Here is a 23,809-nt window from a genome sequence, read left to right as displayed (position 1 = left end):
GGAATTATTACATGTGATTATCCTTTGCAAGGAAGAAATTCACAGGTGTAAATGACCATGTATTTAAATTTCTTCAATTATTCAGATAATATGATTTCTGGACTGATGAAAAATCATAGAAGATTTGCTTAGAGTTACCTATCTGTGAGATTTAGACATAGTTACAGAAATAATTATGTAAACACAGAAAGAATAGATTTCTAAGTTTTAAAAACTTAGGATGAGGAAGTTGGTTGGGGAGTGGAGCTGCTTGAAGTGGGCAATGGAAGGTTGCCCAGCATGGTCATCACTATGGCACTGACCATGACAATGTACATGGCACAGGCACTCAGCCCAGACTTCACATTTCTACGGCATGAATTGTTCACCAAAGCAAAGCAAAATTGTATTTCTGGGGGGTTCCAAAGGTCCGATGAATTCATTGACTTTGTCTTGTGGGTATTATGAGTCTTTTGCAGAAATACTGTGTTCCTCTCTTTCCTGTGAAAGAAAGAGGAAAAAGCAGTAAAAATCGTTGGCTGTGCAAATTTTCAGAGCGGCCCAGCTAACGCATTTTCCATCTAAGGATGAACTCCCTACTGACCAGGAGCACTGCTTCCCAACTTTAATGTGCACATGAATCACCTAGACGTCTTCTCAAAGCACAGATCCTAATTCTGGTGTGGGGGCTGAGAATTTGCATTTCTCAGCGACTCTTGGGAGATGCCAATGCTTTTAGTCTAAGGACCATCCCTTGACTAAGGAGGGACTAAAGACAACTGAATGAATATTGTCACCCAACCTCTAAATAACCCAATTAAAACCACCTAAGTAGTCCAGGTAAATGCATGTTCTTATTGTACTAATGTGTAGCCCTTACTCAGGATTCTGAATCTGTAGGCAGATCAAGAAATTTCCCTGTCCCACTTGTGTGAATCAATTAGCTGGATATAACCCCTCCTGGGGAACTATTATTTAATGTTGGGCCTAAACAATAATTGTGATATAAAGATTGTGCTTTTTTTTTTTTTTAATTTTTCATGTAGATATTTGGAAATGTTTGGATCCTGCCACTTAATACATACTCTTCAATTAAGGAAACATTTTTGTCTCCAATGTGAACAATATAGATTTTAGAATTTAGAGCAATATACATAAACTAAAAATATGCTAAAGCCTACAAGATTATACAGGAATCACCTCACAAAAGGGGAAAATGTCTCAGATGATAGATTGTGTAATTCTCGTGGGTTATCTCCTTTCCTTTGGCAGCCGCATTCATTCATGAACTCAAATTCAGGTTGAGGTCATCTTGTTCACAGATTTTAAGTCTCACGTTGCCAACAAATTTGACGTATAGGGTGCTCATTGTTTAAGCAGTCACCGTATATAATGTATGCTATTGTCCTTAAAATGTGAAAATAATGGGACTGACTCACCCAGAATATGACATAGGTTTGGTTTGTTTTTCCAGTGTTGGGACTGGATGTGTAACTCTGATGACCAATGACAAGCATTAATGAGATCTAAGGCCAGGTCGGAGAATGGACTTTGGTCTGAGAAGAGATTAAATCTCACTGGTCCATTGGGAAAATGAACCCACAAGCACGTCCTTGCCAGATTTACTTGGAAAAGATATTAATGAGAATGCATGTACCTTTGAAAATTATATTTACAGTATTTGCTACCCTAGCTCAGCAATTTTTTCCAATGTGTATTATTTGAAATCTTAACATTAATCTTAACAAAATCTTAACATTTTATTTGCTCTGGGTATAGTGATTTAATTTCTTAGATTAGTATTTTTCTTAAGATATATTTTAATTGGACCAATCAAATATTATGCAATTGAGTTGAACTTGAGAAACCAAAACATAGAGAGTAAAATGTAAGAGGGACAAAGACCTATTCAACTGCTTTATGAACTTCAGAGTATCCATTTTGGAACACACAACACAAATTATTTGATTACTTATCACTTTGGTTCCTAAGCTCTCAGATACTGAATATAATGAAATCTTAAACACCTAATCACTTTCTTTAATTAATTAACTTTATTCTGCTTTTTATCTTCTTTACTTTCATGAATTAAATTTTTTAATTCTTTTAAAAATTATCTTGAAAGATAGCTAAAAATTACCACAAAAAGCTTATGCATTTGTCACTGTATATCTGTAGACATAGCATTCCTAATACAATATAGTATACTCTTCAATAATTCATGGTATAATTTTTGGAGTTTTAAGTTTCCTTTTTGAAAACTTAATCCCTGAAAGGATATAACTTAACCTCTTAGGTTTGTAAAGTGAACTTTATTTATTTTATTTTATTTTTTTGGAAGGCATGTGATGAAACAGCTGCTAGAAATTAATAGTATTATTTCATGTTTCTGATGAATGGTTATGTATATTAAAGAAATGTTTAAAATTTAAGTATTAGATAAAGACAAAAGGATAGAATAAGACACACATTTATTTGAAAAGTTATTACATGGAAGATTTTTTAAGGTAATGCGGAAGATAATGAGCCTTTATCTTAAGCTTTTAGCCAAAAATTACAAAGTAAGTAAGCAAGTGCAAATATGACTGCTGGTCTACTGCTTTGTTAAAAAAAGAAATTGTCATGACATTAAATGCACTTGGGATTTTGTTTGTTATTTAAAAACTTAGCAAAATAGAGATTCCTTTCCTTTGAAGATTCACCTCCAGAAAAGACACAGTAATTTTTTAATAATATAAAGTTAAACCCTCTATGACATCTCTCTTTTATCATGGGACATTGTTGTTATGCCTTTTTTTTCTTTTTATCAATAACGTTTCAACAAAGGATAAAATTAATAACAACACTGCAAACAATGACCTAATGAAAGTGTAGAAAATTGTTTATTTACCAGGAGGCAAAAAGAAATATTTGCTAGCAATTCTGGAGAGGAGCAAAAATTGCATTATTTTTTAGTTCAAATTTCATTCTTTCAGAGATGAAAATTACAGACAGGTAACAGACACAAAGACTCTGAAATAATGACTTTGGAAGTATAAAAGTTTCTCAGAATTTCAAGGAAAAAATGAAAAAGAAATTACATAATAATTTTTCCTCAAGTATTAAATACCTAAAATTCTATGAATGCATATGTATTTTACTCAAATAAGAAGGAAAATATCCAACAAGCTCAATAATATGTTGCAAACAAAGTGGAAAAAATTAAGAGAGAACTCATTATACTTGCGTTATCACGAATGATTTTTCTCCTCTTACTGGTTACATAGCTCAAACACTCCACCTCTGAGACCATTTCTCTGAAAACAGTGATTTTATCTTGCTTTGCTATATCTCACTTAAACAATAATTTCCTAGGTAAGAGAGATTACTTGTGAATTAGATGTAAGAAAGATCTGATGTGGGTCTTTCTATCATTGCCTCTTTAGAATTTTAGTGATTTTTAAAAATGATCCAGATTTGTTTTTAGAGATCAGTATTTTAAGTTTGGTTCCTTTCAACACGAAATAAATAAATACATACATACATACATACATACATCTGATTTTTTCCCTCTCTTAAAATAGTCTCCTTTAGTTTATCAGAATTTGTTTGGCTAATTTGGTAATTTGGAGCTAAAATCACTGAAAGGTGATTTATTTGTTGTGCTAAGGTTTCTTACCATGCAAATGAGCATTATGCTTCACCACTCTCTTCCCTGCTGATTTTCCCCCCAGGAAAGGCACTTAGGCCTGAGATCTTATTGGTAGGCTCATGACAGGCTGTGATGTCATCAGTATTTACACACAGAATACACCTCCTGGGGCTGCTTTACCTATGTCCTGCTTTTGACAGGTGAGTTCTTTAACAACTTCAGTGTGCTGGCAGCAGCAACATTACATCAAGTCACCAGAGAATTGGCTCTGGGAGAATGAATCAGTTTTGTGCAATTGTCCCCATGACTTCAAAGGAACAACATGGACTAAACTCACACAAGGCCAAAGTGGAGAAGAATGAAAGGGGGAGGGGAAAGGAGGGAGGGAGGAAGGAAGGAGGGAAGGAGGAAATTTCGTTAAAATACAACAAAGTCTCACTATGCTTATTACCAAATGCTAGATGTTTTCAAACAGTGAGTCCTTTAATTCCTGTGAAAATCTGACTAATTTTTATCTTTTCCTTTTGCTGCCATGTACAGCTGAGTGATATGCATTCACACTGCAGTGCTTTAAGTCTAGAATTTTCTGAGCCCAAACAAAAGGCAATAAGAACCATGTTTCAAAACAACCAAGTGAAAAGGGAAAACTTCCATCACCATGTGGGTATTTTCATAATCACTGGGGGGAGGTGCATCCGTTAGTGCTCCATAGTTTAAAACACTAAGCTTCAAGTAGTTTAGGATGATAGCTTTATCATCCATCAAGACCACAAAATTGTTATATTTAAATACCCAAAGCTTAGAGAGCATCAAAGCTGAAGTATTTATAAAAAATAGAATCAAATTATCTATGTTTAAGCTAACTAGTAAAGATTACCTTTACAGACTCTGAGGATTTTCTTCATAAAATGAATGGGAATGGTTGGAAAATATTGTTTTCTTTACACGCTCATCTGGGTTTACAAAACTTCTCTTTAGAAACATCTTCCCAGATAGATGAAGCAAATCAAACACATAGTATTAATGTAGTTTGTGTTCAGTTTAAAAGTAATCTTTGAATATTTGTCATTTTCAGTATTTTGTAATGTTTAAGAGAATTTAGCATTTACCACAATAGCTTTGTGATTCCTACTTAAAATGTTATTAAATTATTGATTTAGCCATGATTTTTAAGTTGAGAGGAAAAAGTAAAGTTTGCTAAGTTTGTAAGTTGTATTATAATTGTTAAGAAGTTAAAATTTACCATATTTGTAAGTAAGTCATTAAATTTACAAGTTATTTAAGTACTGGGGAATGCTTTATGTATGTCTGACAATTAAATTATCAAAAGAGGAGCTTGAAATTTTAATTTGATAAATGCAAATAAAACATTAAGGGGATTCAATTACCTAGGCTCTAACTGCCCCTTAAAAAATGTTGTTAAAATTTACTAAGTGTAGAATAACTTATATTCTGTTTATAAGTTAAATAAAGTTCAATAAAATTTGCAAGTTAAATAATTTTTAAAAGAAGAGGTAGTTTCTTCAGTATTATTTTCTAAATGAAATATTAATTCTAAAAGCCAAAATTACCTCAAATAATCTTTTTTATACACAAAAAGGACACCAGAAATCTTGAACTGACGACTGATCTTCAAAAGAAAAAGAAGTTTGCCGAGTGGAGGAGAAGGGTGAGTAGCCCCCAGGTAGGGCAAACGGGGGGAATGACTTATTGGGGGTGCCAATGATTTCTTCAGAGGAAGGTAGACTCCAGAGGAGTGACTAAATGTAGAAATACAAAGAAAGGCCAAGTCGGGGCTTGTACAGACTTGATGCCTTTGGGGAGAGTTTCAAAACTTTATCTCAGAGCAATGAAAAGCTACATTCATCCTGTGTCCAGCAGGAAACAGATGGCACAGTCAGCCTTGATGATTGAGGAGAGTTTAATAAAAGAACTATTTACAAAGATGTGGGCAGCGTTTAAGGAAACCAGCAAGAAAATTCTGGTACCCAGGAGCCGCAGTGGTGGGGAACCACCACCGTGGCTGGGCCCAAATTGACAGGGGAAGAGGGTGGTTACAGGAGTTCCAGAGGATGGCTGTATGGAGACGGGACTCTGCATGGCCTTTCCTGGAGGACACAGCCAGCCCCAGGGCAATTTGGCAGGGAGGTGGCCTGGGCTAAGTGGCCCTGATTTCCCCCCTTTCCACCCTCTGATCTCCTGCAGATATTTCCCATTGGTAAAATGCCATCCATCGGACACCCCAGGGCAAGAGAGCGTCTAAATCCTAATCTTAATCTGTGCTTCCTACACAGAGTGCGTGGAGAAGGCTAGGGCAAACAGAAGGGATCTAGCATAGAAACCATGTAAGATATTTAAGAGGAAAGTGTCAACTTCGGATAACTGTGCAGAGTAGATTGGAAAGCTGTGAAACAGGAGGCAAGAATGCTAGCTAACATGGTGGGAGGGGAGGCATACGTTAAGGATTAATTCTGAGTAAATATTTATATCCTTTCTTGAGTACTTAATATCTATCTCAGTGAATATAGACAGCTTTCCTATAGTTTCATAGCTATATATTTCATGCGGCTAGCTAGCTAAGTCTATTCCAATATATTATCCCATTTATATTTAGATAGATTTATATCTACAGTCTAATAATCACATGCCAATGTTCCACATACTAGAGCTGGCCGTCCTTACACCGCTCCCTCCCCACTTTGAAAATCCCTAATGCTGCTTCCATGAGAAGCTTATGAACACAAACACACATACACTCAGACACACAAAGACTCTCTCCTTTGACCAAACTTTAATCAAGCTCCTATGATTCCTCTGCTTGACTAGACCAAACTTGACCTTCCCTCTTTGCCCTGGTAGACTCTAGATTGAGCAAGAATCCTGCTAAGTCAGTTTAGCAAAAATCCCCCACCCTTGGTATCTGACCAGCCTCACTATCTTATCACTATCTTATGTGGCCTGCCTTCAGCAAGAATTCAGATGGGTCAGCCTAGCAAGAATCCTCCTTAACCCTGATATTTACTCTTAGTCATTTTCTATCCACTACCCACAACCCAGTTCGTTGGGTATATCCCCACTTGACCTTGTTGGAGTTGAGTGCAATCTCTCTCCCTTACTACAAAAACCCTATTGCAGAAGTTTCCCTTGAATAAAGACTGCCTTACAGGCTTTAACATGCATCATGAATAATTTTTTTCTCTCTCTAACACACGTGCACACACACCCACCATGAAGTTTTTAGAGTAAAGAATAGTTCAGAAGTAGAGCAACAAATAAGACTTTTAAAAGCAGGAACGGAGAGAAAGCCAAACACAGCAGAAGAATCACTGGACATGAAGTATCTGTCACCACGGAAGGGGGGCAATTCAAGTTTAATGTCTTCATCTGTGAAGGGGGAGGCATGATAGGGTTATGTTCATGGGCTTGTGAGACTCTCAGGAAGAAGGGTCCCAGCAGTGTTCCTCACAACCTAATGTCTCTTCCTGGACACAGATTAAAATGTTCACTTCAAGACTATCAGTCAGATGGGGTTAGTAAATATTCTTTGGTAAACATAAAAATACTCACGGGCTACCAATCATACGTTTATTATGCATATTTGCTTTTCTACCAACAAGTACAGGGAATAAAAACTGTAATGAGAGGAGTATTCCTTATTGAATATTACGCTTCAAGACACAAGTTGACCCTATATATTTAAATTGTATTATTAAATTATAGCTGGATCTAGGATTACTGAAATTTAATAGAATAATATTTGCAGTGATCTGGGGATGTGAGGTACATGCTTCAGGTCAAAATAATAACAGTGTCATTTTCAATACTTTATTCACTTTTGTAATGGCTTTTTTATGAATGTGTTTCAGGAAACAGATTTGCAATTTCTGAATGGGAGCTAAATATTTTTCCTGACAATATGTATTTAAGATCTTTCAGAAACCATAGATTAAAAAAAACCAGGAATGAAGGGATTGCAAGTAGAGTTGAAGTACCCAAGCCACACTAAAAATCAAGTACTATTATGGGAGCAGAATAGTCTAGATATGGGTCGATCAAAACAGCAAAAAAACAAGGCAACCAGCAAGCTAGAAACACGCCCATTACTATGCCCAGGGTCTTAGCTGCTATCTGATCCTTTTTTCTTAGATAAGTTTTTTTTCACTTCCCCCTTTGTGTTTTCAAGCATGTTGCTGATAACTCGAGCATGTCATTTGGAAACAATAAAGATTTTGCCATAAATACCAACCATAATAGAGACAGGAGTAAAAAAAACATGTAGTGAACAGTATTGTCCCCCCAAATTTGTTGAAAGTAAGTGCACAGAAATTGAAGCAAGCAACGAGAATCTCATAGCTCTGCATACCAGAAACATTGGCCTTAGATAGAACTAAACCAAAAGAAAAAAGAGTAGGGGCTGACCAACAAAATGTCAGCAGCCGCCTTAACAAGGAGGTGGTCATTTTGGTAGTGTAGTGTAGAGGGTAACACACAGCATAAAATCGATCAATTGCCATGGAACAGAGGAGGAAAATGGAGGCCAGACTTAGCATCAGGTCAAAGCTTGTGTGGAATTTCCAAAGCCACCCGCAAAATACCAGCAGCTTTCCACTGATCATACCATGCTGTATGGCATAATGACCAAACCCAGCAGAAAGTCAGTGGTTGCCATGGAGAGGATCAGAAAATTTGTGGGAGAGTGAAGTTGCTTGAAATGCGATATGGAAATGATTATAACCAAGTTTCCAAAAATAGTGATAAACATGACCCCAATCATAATTAAGTACATTATTCCTCAGACATGAAAATGGCAGTTGGTGGGAGGATAGGATTTATTTACAAATTTTGGACAACTGGATAAGTCTTCAGGAATATAAGTTTGATCCATGGTGCTTTATCACTTCAAATTACTTTCTAGGAGGATAAGTTGGTGTTTCTTCTCTTCTTAAAATGATTCTAGTAAATTTCAGCCCCTGAGAGTACAATAAAGTCCCCTGTTATTAATTCATTTCAATTATATTTAAATATTTAAAATTATATCACTGGTGTCTACTTTCTGAGTTATTTGTTGCATTTGAAAATGAAAAATCTCAACTGCTCACTCTTTCCTGTTTTAGTCTATTTTATTATATTTCATCCATCTATTCATTCAAAATGGGTTTATCTATTGGCTGTTCTATTCCCCGTAATGTATTGGAAGCTTTTCAGTGGTTTACTCCACTTACATGAGGCATCTAAAATAGTCAAACTTATGAAGCAGAGAATACTATAGTGGTTATTGGGGGAATTGGGTAGTTGTTCAGTGTGTATAAAGTTTCAGTTATGCTAGATGAATAAGTTCTAGAAGTCTGCTGTACAACATAATGCCTATAATTAATAAGATGGTATTGTGCACTTCAAAATTCATTAAGATGGTAGACCTCATGTTAAGTGTTTGTACCACAAAGAAACAAACAAAACAAAGGGACATAAGGAAAACTTGGGAGGTGTTGGATATGCCTAGTACCTTGATTTTGGTGATGGTATCACAGGTGTTTGCATATTTCCAAACTCATCAAATTCTGCAGCTCTCAGTATATCAATTATACCTCAATAAAGCTGTTTTCTAGAAAAAGAGGGTCAATTTTCACCTTAAACTGACACTTCCCTAGAAACTCCTTTGAACTACAACATAAAAATACTTAATCCATAAAAGCTAAGTGAAATCACAATGTTTTCCTTCTGCATTCTTTCAATAATTTGAAATCTTTGTTTGTAAAAAGTCTGTGGGTGTTTTAAGAGTTATAAATGGCATGCGGCTATTGAAATACACAGAAAGCCATGTACCTACCGGTTAAACCATAGCTTCTGTACAGTCTATTCCCTTCCTCTCCTCTCCCCTTTCCTCCTCTCCCGTCTTCTACTCTTCATTTCCCTTCCCTGTATTTCTTGAGTCTTCTTCCTTATCTGAGATTCTAACTAGTGGAACCATGTCACATACTCCATCGCCGACTGACTCATTACAGTCACAAATTTCCCACGCACAGACTCAGACCAGTCAAATCTCATGTGACCCCTATTGGTCACAGGCATGCCTTTCTGATATACGACCAGGAGGCAAAGAACTAGTCTATCTTGTTCACCCCTGGACTCTCAGTACTTAGGTTAATGTTTGTAGCAGGCACTAGATACGTATTTCTGAATGAATAAGTTTATACATAAATGGTAAGTTACAGTTGTTTTTTTAAATACCTGCATTGTTCCAGTAAAAGCAATTGATTCAATATGTTTGAAACTTTGCTAAAAATGAATGGACTAGATTCAGGAGCTCAATTCATGACAGTATCCTCCTGTATTAAATTGCTTCTGTTGCTGCTATAAAAGAATCCCTCCCAGGGTAGCATTTAGACAGGCAGAGCTGAGAGATTTTCTATGAACGTATTTTACTGATCCCTTAGGCTAGTGAGACGAGAACTAAGGATCTTGAGTCCAGATAGATACGAAGGTATTAGTAAAAGAGAGAGAAAAAAAAAAGCTGCTGAGTGTTTCAGCTAAATGCACTTGGGAGATGGTGGCAGTAGTGCCATAAGAGCCCACCCAGTGGTCCATGGTTATGTTAGGATGGGGTTTTACTGGCTCATTAATGTCCCTTATGCAATACTTGGCACCTTACCTACCACTTTGCGGAGTTGGGAGTGTTCTTCCCGCTGAAACTCACATACTCTCAATAATTAAAGAAAATACTGTGTTGGAGAGCACATACTTAATTAAACTTGTACATATTTAAGTCCATGAATATGTAGGCAGTTAAAGTACATTATTACCCAGGAAACTATGTGTCACACCTCAATTACCCATATGATTTCAATGATCACAGCCATGACATTGAACCAACCTCACCTGGGTGTTGCATACAAGTAACTGCTCCATTTTTTAAAGATTGAGAGGATTCTAGAAGGTGTTTCGATGTGAGACCAAATCTTCCACTATGCCCACTTACTATTTATAAAAGGGAAAATTCAAATACTTTCAGAAATGGAGAAGCCCTCAAATGGAATGTTTACAAAGATTTATTATGTGATGCAGTTTCCAGCCTCCTTTCTCCCTTACATTCCACAGTATGGCTTTGAAATCAGGCAGCCCAGTGGTTGATTTTTGGTTGCACCACTTATTAACCATATTATTTTGGACAACTTTCTCAGGGCTCCTGAACCGCATTCTCCTCCTTTATAGAATAGGGAGAATCGACCCTATTTAACATTTTGTTTTAAACATCGTTAGAAGCATGACATCTATCTAGTAAACACTTAATGAAGCCCATGCTAACCAGTTTTAACAAATAATGACCTTTTGGAAAACTGTATTCTAATTTCTAAATCGCTGATTTTCAAAGAAACTTTTGTTTCCTAACTTGCTTATAAGTTTAAAAGTTGTCTATGAAGATATTTAAGGCCATTAGCATTATTCCTACCTTCCTTCCTGCTTTTCCTCATAAGGATTATGACATTGCTTTCAATTTTATACTTTTTTTTTGAGTCTTCCATGTAAACTATTTTATTAAACCCTGTAACCTTGATGAAATTGCCATTTTTTTATGTTAAAAATGTCCAAATATGAATAATTTCCCATGGGGATCTTTTCCTTTTTCCCCTCAAGTTTCAAGCACTGACAGATAATAAGGTTGGTACATCTCCAGTCATGTACATTTACAAGGAGTCAGATGATCAGTGCTAGACTCTATCATGGAACTAAAGCTTATTGAAGAGAATCTTCAATGGGCTGGACACATTCATTTCAGTAGGAGGAAGAAGTTCAGTTCAGAATCTAACATTCACAGCCTTAAAGTATGAATGTCATAAAAGATAGTGGTAGAAAATGGAAACTTATAATCCATGGTTCTAACAGAAAGAGGCAAATATTTGCCCATGCTATCTATGAGGCACCAACTAATGCAAGTGTCAGCTTGCTATAAACATGTTCCCTTCTTCTAGAACCTACCTTCTCAGGTAAGGAACTTAAAATTGCCATTGCCACGTATGTCTGTGTGTATAAGTGTATGTGTGTACAGATATATAAATTTATCCAAATTGTGATTTTTCTCCTCTTTATTTGTGGGAAAAAAATCATATCAGAAGGATTAGCAAAGGAAAATATAAATAAGTGTTGTTAGTTCTTTAATATACTGACTCAGATTAAATGCAATAAAAAGCAAGTTTTAAATTTTTTTATTTGAACTTAAATAATGTTGATAAATAATATGCTTTCTTTTTCTCCTCTAAATTTTGATTGCTCCATGCTTCCTGGAACTTAAGGCTGAAGTCTAAAGTATTTCAGCTGTTAGAAAACTGCTTAAGAGAACCTCATAAATTTTCCAACCAGCCTCTCAGAACACAGGCTCTTCTGAATGTCTCTGCTCAAGGTGTTTCAGTTAGGAGAAAGAGACTTTCACTGAAACCGGTACCAACTTAAAGACCTGGAACTAACACCAACAATAACTGTTTCATCATTTCTCTTGCCACAGGTCAGAAAGTAATGTCAATTTTTACATAACCTATTAAAAAACTGATCTTAAACTTCCAAGTCTCAAATATAAATTCTATTTTTAAAGCTCCAAAATCATTCTTAGCCTAAAAGCAGATGCCATTCAAAGAGCAGATTTGTGTTAATTTTCAATTAAACTTGTTAAAAAAAGATTACAGTACAATTTTATGAGTAATTTCAAAATTTGAACTAGTATCATATTGCCAAAGTGTAAATGGTGTACGTAGTATAATAGGAAAGATAAGCAAAGGTTGAGATTTATGAAAACCCATGATGTTGGATCTTTTCTGGTTAATTCTCTAATGTCCATCATAGACCATAATGAATATTTAAAGACTAAAATAACAGAAACTACTTGGAAACCATGCCAGGGATGACAATAAATAGACTGCATTCAAATGCTGCACTGAAAACTAAGATAAATTGAAGAAAAAGATTTTTTTTCTATAGTCATAGACAAATGACAATGTCATTTCTATGACAAATGACTTATTTGTTCCAAATAAATGAAATCACAGTTCATAAGTAAGCTTCATTAAACCACATGGCAGTTGGCATTGGGCAGAAATAACATCTTGAAAACATTGTCTTTTTGAAAACAGCTGGGAGCAGTAAAAACAATTTAAGTAACAATAAATACACACACAGAACAGGCAGAGTGACCTCCATGTCAGAGAGCAGGGGCAGAAAGGAGAGTGAAAATTTTAACCATAGCAAAGCATCTTTGTTATAATAATCTATAAACTATAGCATTATTTGAAAACAAACAGAAGAGAAAAATCTTTACTAAAGCTATCAGAGAAGTAGCAGGCCCAAGGGGAACTGATCTAAATAAATCTTTTATCAAGACCACATATGCTTTTTTTGGTGGATACAGGGAAAGGGTCTGAGACAACATGCCTTGGCTTGAACATTGGAGCACCGGCTTGCCCCTGATAAATTTATCTTTTCAGCATCTGTTGGCATGGTTGTAATCTTTCCTCCCTTCAGTCTACAATACTCCAGCAACCTTTGGCCACACAGTCTCCCCACAAACGTCCTGGCTCGGCCAACCCCCTTTCCTCCACCTGACTCTTTATCTCGGACAACCTGAAGGCTCAGCTCAAATATCATTTCCCTCCAGAAACCTTTTTTCACTCTCCTTGGAGTTAATCTCATAAAATTATAGACTATTGAGGTGGCCGCAGATCTTAGAGATAAGTTGTCCACTTCCTCATTTTACAGCTGACTTTCATTTCCAATGCCTTTGCTTCCTTCTAGCACACCACTTTAAAAAAATACTTAATGTTAATTTACAGTTCAATCCCTTGAGAAATTTACAGTTAATCAGATAAAACGCCATTAACCGTCTAAGCCTGGCAACACAATGCAGAGCTGTGTACATGGCAGGCAAGTAGTAATGGCTTGCTGAATTAAGTAGAAAAAATTAATTCCAACACAGTAAGGAACCTACTTAATAGCCATCTTGTCTCATGGTATTAGAGACATTTAGTTTGGGAAAGATTAAAATATTAGGGAAACAGTAAATCCTGTTTGGAAAGTAGCTAATACCCACTCCCTAAACATACAGTATTCCAAATGAAACCCACTCAACAAAAATTCTGAATGTTTTAAAGTTTCTAAGTTACTTGAAAGGCATATTTCTACTGCATTCTCACAACTCTTCCATGTATAGATAATAACTAAGGTCTTGAGGGAGCCATTGCTACTAAATATTGTAACTAACATTACAATCCTGGTCTTTGGGTTCCTGTTGCAATAAACCTTCCACCATCACTTACCATCTAATAATGGGAGATAAAAATAATAATAACAGTAAGAAAGTCTATGGCTTCCTCTGTTCATAGTTTCTCCCATACAGTCCTTGCTAATTAAAGTATGGTCCGTAGACCAGCTACATCATCATCTCCTGGAAACATTTTTGGAAGTGAAAAATCTCAGACTCATCCCCAAATGCACATCTTGGAAAGATACCTGTGTTATTTTCATGACCATTGAATTCCAGGAGAACAGTTCTAGACAATAAAGAAACTGCGTTTTTAACTTGGGCACTCTTTGCACCTGAAATAAGTGAATAATTTTGAGGAGCAAAGAGCAACAGAGCATCTTCAGTAAATGCTGCTTGCAAGAGAAAAAAGTATCAAAAGTGAAATATGTGGTGTCTGGCAGTGAATTAAGTAGTATAAACCAAGAGTTTTTTTATTTAGATATACTATCAAAGAGGAGAGTGTGCTTTAGCATTATTGACATACTTATGTAACTTACATTTACTAAATCATGTCTTGCATAGTTCCTGTACTCTGCAAAAACATTTTTAATATGCCAATACATAGAGATTTACAAACCTTGCCAAACAAATTTTGATGGAAATTTTAAGACCTTTTTTCATAGGAATCATTTTCCAGTTAGAAAAAAATGCTACCTTCTCTCTTGCATCCTATTTGTAACAATTTCTGGTTCTTTATAAAATTTAATTACCACTATTCCATTATTTTGGAGAAGAGAATAAATCAGATTTTATTTTAAAAAGGATAGTACATTTCTAGTCCTTTTTATTGACTCAGTACTTTCTCTCTCTTGAAAAGTTAGCTGTAAATCATTGCGTCTCTTCTGGTGGCTTTGCAGACATGAGGTCAGGACGGTAGAAAGTGTAGTGTCAAGGATGGAGATATCTGACTCATATGAGCTTACCTCTGCTCTCAAGAGAACTGGAGTGAAGAACTCAGATCCAGGAGCTCCGAGAGAGACACTAAGTGCACAGCCCCAGTGGAATTGCTCTTTTAACTCTCTTTCCTGGGAGATATTGAACGATTCTGTCTATTTTTAATGTCCCAGATAGCTTTCGGTTCTTTTTTTTCCAAATAAAGGATGACAATTTCATATCAATTTCATGGTCACTGGGGCTTCATTCTGGTAAGATAAGGTGTTAAAACTTCTGTATCTTAAAAATATATAGACATATGTGTCTAAATTAAATGTTGGCTGATATCCAAAGGAGGAATAATTGTCTGAATCATAAAAGGTTTCTGTTTACACTTTGATTCCTGGATGAAATGAGAAGATATTGGGATGGGAGAAAAGTATTAATTTCTGCTTCAGTGATTTGTTCCAGTTTGACAGAATCCTTAGGGAAAAAAAATTTGTTCATTCATATAATGTAATGGATAAATTAAACAAAAAACACTTCAATGAAACACAGTGTGCTTACACATACAAAAACATATATACAAACATATCCATGTATAGAACTAAAATAAAACTTCATAAGGCAATATTTACCCTCAATGCAAGTCATGTATTCTGAGATTATCTATTTTCTTCTCTTCTAGTTTTCCTTTCATTAAAAATGTTATTGGCAGCCAGTTTACGGTAAAATAGAACCACTCGTGTCCACTTGCAAGAATAGGGTAACTTTTAAAGAATTTTCAGAGCCAGTTGACATTACATTCATAGCTTGAAATCAGCTCAATGAAAAAAAAACCCATCAAATTCTACAAATCAGGGCTTTTTTCCCTTTCTTTTCAGAGCCAGGTGTTGAACATTTTCTAGCGCACCACTGGTTGCAGACCTCTAAGTGGATTTCACAAGTTACTAATGGGTCTCAACTTTTGGTTAAAAAGTCATTGAATAACAAATATAAAGTTCCTTGTGCCCAGAGGCGCCCCCATAAATATAAGTTTTCTTCTTTCCTTCCTCCTCCTACTAGCCTAGTATTCAAAGTATATGTATACACATTAAGCAAAAAGGAGTGATACATTCAAAACACAACCTTTTTTTTGGTATATACTTCACATTTATTAAAAAATCAGAACACCAATTAACAATACAAGGTGTGAATGAGCCTGAGAAAGAAAGGAAGGCTCTGACTGGAATTCTCCTGCTAAAAAAAATAGAAAATTGCCAACTGGGATGATTAAGATGATACATGGATGAAAACATGGGTGGAATCTGGGGCCTTAGTTACACAGTTTCCATTTCTTCTTTTATTTAAAAAACATTTTATCTCACAACTATAAAATCTAGTAAAGGCTTAACTTTCAGCTACCAATGACTAATTCCTGACAGAATATAGCTTTTTGAAATTGTTATTTCCATATTTACTCACCTATAATTTTTAGTGGTCCATGTTTCAGAATACGTCTGATCAGACTCTGAGGAAGAAAAAGTAAATGGAAATATCCCACAAAGTGCGTGTGGTGGTGAGAGCGGGAGCAATCCTCAAGCTCAGCTGGTGTTTTGTTCCCTTCCAAATAGTATAAAACTTTTTGTGTGTCCCCTTCATCCCATTCCTGGCTTTTCCTCACCTTCTCTTTACTTTTATCACTTTCTTATTTTTTCTCTACCTAGAAGTATTGGGTGTAGGAAGTATTCTGAACAAAAGGGATTTGGGGTGGAAAGAAAAAAATATTTTTTCCCTCAAGTCTTAAAAACTAAATGCTTTGCATTGTAGCCAAACACACACACACACACACTTTAAGTGACTTCATTCTTCTAAATTCCAGTCTTTTGCTTCTCTCCACTCATACAGAATAAGTCTATTCAATTTCTTTTTCAATAAACAAATTAGCATCATGGAAATGTGAGCTGAAAATTTTACCTAGCAAAATGTACTTCAGTGCTCTGCGAAACCAGGGATAGAAGAAACCATATATTAAGGGATTACATGTCGAGTTAAAATAGCCAAACCACGTCAAAGCATCAAACAAAACTACAGGAGTAGAGAAGTTCAGAACGGGATCCAATAAAATTGTGAAGAAAGAGGGAAACCAACATAATAAAAAAAACCCCATCACTATCCCTGAAGTTTGGGCTGCTTTCTTCTCTTTCTTCATTTGATTATTTTGATTTTCTGGCAAGTTATTGATTGCTCAAGCATGTTTTCTGGATACTGCAAAAAATTTCCCATAAATCCCAACCATCACAGACCCAGGAGCAAAGAAAGCTGCCATAAACAAGGTGGTGCCCCATAGCTTGTTGAACATCACTGGGCAGGAACTAGAGCAAGTGACCAAGATATCATAGCCTTCTATTCCATCAGCAAAGGCCTCCAAGAAGACCACCCCGAAGGCAAATGCCCCGGGGACTGACCAGCAGAGAACTAGCAACTGTTTAATGACTGGAATTGCCATTTTGGTGGAATACCATAAAGGGTAACAGCATAAAATCTATCAACGGCCACCGAACAAAGATGGAAAATGGACGTTATGCTAAGCATCAGGTCAAAACTATAATGAATCTTGCAAAACATAAGCCCCAAATACCAACAATTCTCCACCGATCTGATCATACTATATGGCATGATGGTGAATCCCAGGAGGAAGTCAGTGACTGCCATGGAGAGGATGCGGAAGTTGGTTGGTGTGTGAAGCTGCTTGAAGTAGGAAATGGAAAGGATCATGGCAAGATTGCCAAACACCGTGATGAATATGGCTCCGGCCATAAGTGAATACAGGGCAGCTCGGACACCCAGCGGCCTTTCATTTTCTGGACAAGATCCACTTCCATTTCAGAGCAATTCAAAATTTTCTTCAGAAAAAACAAGAACACATGAAATTTTGTCAGTTAATAGACAAAATATTGTGTCTTATATATACTTTCATAGAAAAATTCAAAAAAGACATAGAAGACTTAAGGAAGATAATTTATGCTGAATTATTACTTATGATCTTTCTTATTTATCTTAACCTGTATTTGCAGCTTCTAGAATTCTAACCGAATGAGTTTAAGTGATCATTATTTACTTTATTCTTGCCTTGATTCAAATTATACCACTAACATTCAGTAAGCGCTTAATTTATGCCAGGGTCTGACATTAGAAGGGGAGGAAGAGGAGGAGGGAGGTGGGGAGAAAAAGGGAAAGAGGAAGAAAAGAGGAAGGGGGAGAAGGAAAAGAAGAGGAAGAAGAAACAAGTTTATCATTGAACTTAATATAATTGTTCCTCCCTGTGTACATAGGCAGAATAGATACTTATTAGACAATGCATTCACTTCTTCTTCAGATGAGTCCAGAACATATAATCAGACTTTGTTTGATTGGGGTCTATTGTCTTATGGGACCAGGAGGTTACTATCTGAAAGAAGTTTCATTCCTATGTTCTATTATTCTCACTGTGCTTCTATTTTTTTCATGCTACGGTTGTTTGAAAGAGGAAGAATCATTTAAGGATGTCTAAAGATCTGGTAAATCTTCCTCTTTAGCCAATCGTGGAACCTTGATAAGCATCTCACCAGCCAGATCAGCTAAATCAGAGGCCAAAGCTGGACCACCCTCGCTTCTTTGTGAAGAGCAAGGGCACCTCACCAATGCCTCTCCTCAAGCCCTGAGCAAGCACGACAGGCAATAATGACAGCCTGACAAGTTTCAGTGTGCGGGTCACATAGAAGAGCTGGGAGCAGAGGGGTTAGTGAACTTTAGGAAAGCAAGCCAGTTCTAAGCAGCACATACCCTCCATGTGTTGGCCCAGTATCTTCATTTTACATATAAAATCTTCATGCTACCATTTACATGTATACTTGGAATGGAACATGTTCATGAATTAGGATAACTTTCTTTCTTAAATGTACATTAGGGGAAAAAGCACTATCTAAATACAGAGCAGAACTACTGGTATTGCAGAAAGTCTTTATTCGTCAGTGACTTCACACATACCAGACCTGACCAGTTACTAACAGATAAACCAATAACTCCTCAGCCTCTGTGAGCGCCATCACACACTGAGCCATAACTATTTATTGAATGCCCACAAACCTTGAGACACAATGAAAGGAACAAGAAAGCATGAACTAGCCCCTGGTTTCGGAGAGTCTACAAAACAGCTGAAGAGACAAAACACATCAACACTTAAAACCCAAATGATTCTGCACCACAGATCAAAAAAGCAACTGTGGTGGTGAACTGAACAAAGAGAGGTCTAGGCAAAATGTGCATTCAAAGATCAAAAGTAGACAAGAGGCATTCAGGCTCGGGTAGACAAGAATGCCCCAGTGAGGCTGGGACTTTTGACCTGCCTCTCATTAGGTGAGTAGGATTTGAACAGAAAAGAAAAAACTCTATTCCAAGCAGGAAGGGTGAAGAAAAGACATGAGGTTGTTTGGAGACCTTTGAAAGTCATTCTCAAGGTCTCTGAAACACAGCAGAGAAAATTGGGGTTGGAGGAGAGGATGGAGTGGGGGAAAGGCAGGTTTCTAGCTTCGTTGTTCCCCCAAGCTGCTGTTCTTAGCCAGTATACAGTCAAAGGAGATTTCCCACTTTGTCCTCAAATTTAAGCAGTGATTTTTAAAAAGAAAAAAATTAAAGCAATTAAGTGAGCTACAGGAAAATGAGTACAGATTTGAAATTAAAAGCTTTCTCCAACTGATGCTAAGTGTCGAGTCCAAGGCAATTTTATCCTTCTTATGCTTCCTGCTCTGGGGCCGGGTCCCCACGTGTGGAGAACTAATGGCCTAACTGTGTGATGGGACACATTGTAGCAATGGAACTGAAAATGGAGAGGAGGGATGTGGGTGATTACAGCACATGATAGGTGGGCTACCAAAGTATATTTTGGGGTCTCTGCCCACTAATGTCCTACACATTGTTTACAGAAATGACAGAGTTATTCCTGAAAGTTTTGCCAAAACATTTTTATGCAAAAATTTCTAAAATGTGTACAACTGATTCTCAAACTATATTCATTTTCAGCAGCTGCCATGGGTCTTCTAATACGTATATAGCATTCACTTTCTTATTCTCCTAACATCCTCACAGGAAAAAGGTCGGAAGAAAAAACGAGAGGCGAGGAAGTTTTCCCCCTGTTGGTACCAAGTTTTTCAGCTAATTACCATTCCTTGTTAGCTTTCTCCTGGCCAGTTAAGCATCAGCACAGTTAAGAAAGTCCTGGAGAAAATGCAGTACTAGGAAATAGAAAGGAAGGATTAATCACATTCACTATGCACATGAAAAAGCATAGGAGAGCTGAAGAAAATTTTGTTGATTTAACTTTAAATCACTTTACTTTTTAAAAAGTAAAGCTAAGAGAAATAACTTCGTTGTAATGAAAATGAAACGAGCGCATACGTACACCCACAATATTCTTATGCTAAAGGCAACTCCATGACAACAACACATTTTAAGATTTAATTGCAAACTTCTTTGTGTTCATGGTTTAGGGGCTTTGATATTATTAATCATTCTACCATCCCACTTTTGGAAAAGCCATGCTCAATCCTTCTGAGCTTCAAGTCATGGGGTGTGGAGTCTGACTCCCTTCCCTTTAAGCATTCAGGAACTTTCATCAGCCAATCAACTCTAAGAACTGTAATAAAGTTCTCTGAGACACATAATAGGATGCCTGAGTTTGTATTTGTATTTTATTCCTCATACACCAGCCACAGAGCAGGAAGGGGCACTATTTGGTGAGCTCATCAAACAACCAACAACTTTTAAATAAATTCCACTTAAGAATCATCATTCTCCATGGTGTATTTGGCATGTTTCTGGCATGTGATATCCATCATCAGCTTAAACTTTTCAATGGTCATATCTTTCACATTTTTCAGATTAATTATCTGTAGAAAGCTAAATGCAAAACCCAATATTTTCAAGACTATATTCTTCAAGTGTCATTTTTTATACTTTTTAAACCTATTAATGTAAGCACATATAGATACAAGGATTGCAACAGAATCAAGGAGGATGTCTTTTGTTTCCACAGGAAGCTCAAGCACAAAAATTAAAGATTTGGGACATAATGAATTTCTCGCCCATTCAGCTTATGTCTGAACTGTCTTCTACTAAATTGTCAAATTAAAAGTGATTTCTACATTCCCCAAGAACATGACTAAACTGCAGGAGCAGACCATAATAATAAAGAATTTTCTGATTGTTCTCATATGATCTCATTCCTTTTTACCTTGTCATTAAATTTGTTTAGTGCTACCATATTAAATATTCCACTGCTTTAGTACCCACTATTTAAGGCTTTTAAGGGACTTTAAAAAGTCCTTCTTCCTGATAATCATTCTTTCTGCTTTCATTGAATTATTTTGCCCTTACCCAAAAAATTGATTTCTTTCAGTTGCTCAATTTCTATAAAAAATTCAATGCTAATGAATCTTAACATATTAAATAATACATGTGAACAACTGTAGCACAATGCCTGATATGTAAAGAACACCATCAAAGGTGACTTTCCTCTTGTCCTTCCTCCCTCCCTCCCTCCCTTCCTTCCTTCCTTCGTTCTTTCCTGGTTGGGATGAACACCACATTCAACATCAAGAACACATTTGACCAGAAAAGATTTCCCCAAAGTAAGTAAAGGAATGGGATTGTATGTAAAAACCCAGGTAATTGCCTTAACCCTCTGCTTTACATAGGTGAACACTTGTGGTAAATGATTTACTCAGCTGCTTATGAAGAAATAACCCTTTCCACGATTCTAAATCTTCTTCCCAGGAAACATGTTGCACCGCCAAAAGGCACACATTATCCTGTTTGCATTTTTAAAAAGCTCTGCCTTTTATTACAAATTTATATTAAGTACTGCACCTATAATCTTCTGCATTCCGACACTACTCTTTGTACATGACCAAGATGAAAAAAAGAAGAATCAATCCACCAGCAATGCTACTGCATTATTAGAGTGACAATTTGCTTCTTAAGAAAACCCAAGGAAGAGAAAGTGCAGATCTGTCCTTCTTAATCCCTTCTCCACATACCTGTTGCACTGCAGAAGATGACATTGTTAATTAAACTCCTTGCTCAAGAAACTGTATTTCTTTGTTTCTTTTCTAACTAGCGTGAATGCTTTTATGGAACTAGACAAACTGAACTATGTGCATTGTGTTGTTTTACAACTTAACAATCAGTCTCAAGGGAATTGGGTTTGAAAAATTAAAAAAAAAAAAAGCCAAAGCAAAACCTTGCCTTTCTAAAGTTTAACAGCTAAGTGCATCTCAACCACTCCTCCGTCCTCTCAGGAATCTCTGCTTTCTGAAGTTTTCATCACCTACAGCGCTGAAGGCTCTAAATCTGCTATTTACTGTAACAACTATAAAAGCCAATCTAAACTGTTGAGTTACATGTGACCCTAAGGAACCTGATTCAGTTACACATGGATGAGATCAGTAGTTCAAATAGAAGAATGGTTATATGTCTTCCATCTCTAGGAAAATCTGATTGTCACAGCCCACACATTGTCTCACATTCCAGTCACTAAGAAGAGGTCTTATCACCTATCGTTTTTGTCTTTTTTCCTTTGTTTAAATGTGACTAAAAGAACAAGTCGCATCAACTCTCTCAGGGGAATGGGGAGTAATTATTATCTCTTTAAGGAACTCATGTAATGATGCCAAAATCTCAGATGTTACCGACTTAAATCTACTCACATGATGAAGGACCTACCTTTTTGTTTGTGTTCTTTTAAAATGTGAAAGTTCATTTTGCACTGATGGGACAGCCTTGGAAGGCAACATACCACAGATGTAGATGGAATATAATACTGGTCACTAAAAACCATCAGTGTCTGCTTGAATTAAAATTATAGCTACCCTGTGATTTCAGTCACCTTGGCTTAGGGCTGCTGCTTGGGCATGCCACTTGTGCAGTCACATGGGGTCACACAGGGTCCTGAGTTTCAAAGGGCCCACGCTTGGTTCAATGGCTCTGCTGTTGCCCTATTGAAATGCTTAATACTTTTTTAAGAAGTGAAAATGCATTTTCATTTTGTTATGGGTCCCCCAAATTACATAGCTGGTCCTGCTCAATCTCTCTCAGGAGCTCTTCTCGAAGAAGAGAAAGAAGAACCAAAAGATCTCTTTTCATTTCAGAGCATATTCATATTTATATTATGATATGATGAGAAAATGTGTATGAAATTATTTTTAAAGAAAACTTTACAAATATCAGCACAGTTGCTTGCCAGGAAGGTAGAACTTATTTTAATAGCAGAAGGCATAGCTACTCCAAGGTTGCCAGCCACTTCTCTGTCTTCTGAGGAAGACAGTAAGTCATTTTGGATAAACCTTCTTGGTTCTGCAAAGAATTACTTAAGCATTCTCTTTTAATTATGTAGATGGGAGACATGTAGCAGAGGACGGTTAGAACATAAATTGTTGTTTGTAAAGAGCTAAGGAACAAAAGGAATGAGTCTTGTCCTCTTCTCTTCTGAGGTTCACTGCGATCAGAATATATCTAATAAGCTGAAATATACCATCTTAATATATACCAGATTAATGAACTAGCCTAATATACCAGCTGGCAAGAGAGAACACTAGGGCTTTCCTGAGCAGGACTGACCATGGGAGAGGGCAGATGGACGACTAACCCTTAAAAACTCTTCTGAACCAGCCTCTTTAATCCCAATGGAAAGATGTGAAAGTGAGGGCTCTTTGGTGAATGTAAGTGTCGTGAGTGCCAGCTCAGTCCTCTTCTTTCTAAGCCCTTGGAAACCGTATGGTCGCCTGACAGCCCCATATCTGTCCATCATTACAGATGGAACAGCATCTTCGGACTGGGTGGCCACCTACTTTCAACAGTGACACCTTGTGGCAGCTTGGGAGAACTGAATCTTCAGGTTCAGTCCTTAGAGAACATATGAAGAGATAAGAAGGGAAATGGGAAAGATGGCTAATTAATTTAATTAAAACAAAGAGATATGATCTTATTTTGTACCTCAAGCTGGAGAAAATGGATATATCACTAAT

General features: G+C 36.6%; 1 protein-coding gene and 1 pseudogene across 1 annotated transcript; both read right to left on the bottom strand.

The window, feature by feature from the left end:
- Window positions 1-7,459: 7,459 nt before the first annotated feature.
- LOC103009090 (trace amine-associated receptor 3-like) lies at window positions 7,460-8,396 on the bottom strand (annotated as a pseudogene).
- Window positions 8,397-16,662: 8,266 nt separating this feature from the next.
- LOC103009373 (trace amine-associated receptor 2) lies at window positions 16,663-23,589 on the bottom strand. The gene is given in 3 exon segments (XM_028168651.2): window positions 16,663-17,279; window positions 17,282-17,611; window positions 23,403-23,589. Coding segments are annotated over 3 exon segments (1,134 nt in total).
- Between the last annotated feature and the right edge of the window lie 220 nt (window positions 23,590-23,809).

The sequence above is a fragment of the Balaenoptera acutorostrata genome, chromosome 14, assembly GCF_949987535.1.
Source record: "Balaenoptera acutorostrata chromosome 14, mBalAcu1.1, whole genome shotgun sequence".
Classification (NCBI taxonomy): domain Eukaryota; kingdom Metazoa; phylum Chordata; class Mammalia; order Artiodactyla; family Balaenopteridae; genus Balaenoptera; species Balaenoptera acutorostrata.
Note: the sequence above shows the minus strand (reverse complement) of the source record. Positions and strands in the feature narration are given on the sequence as shown.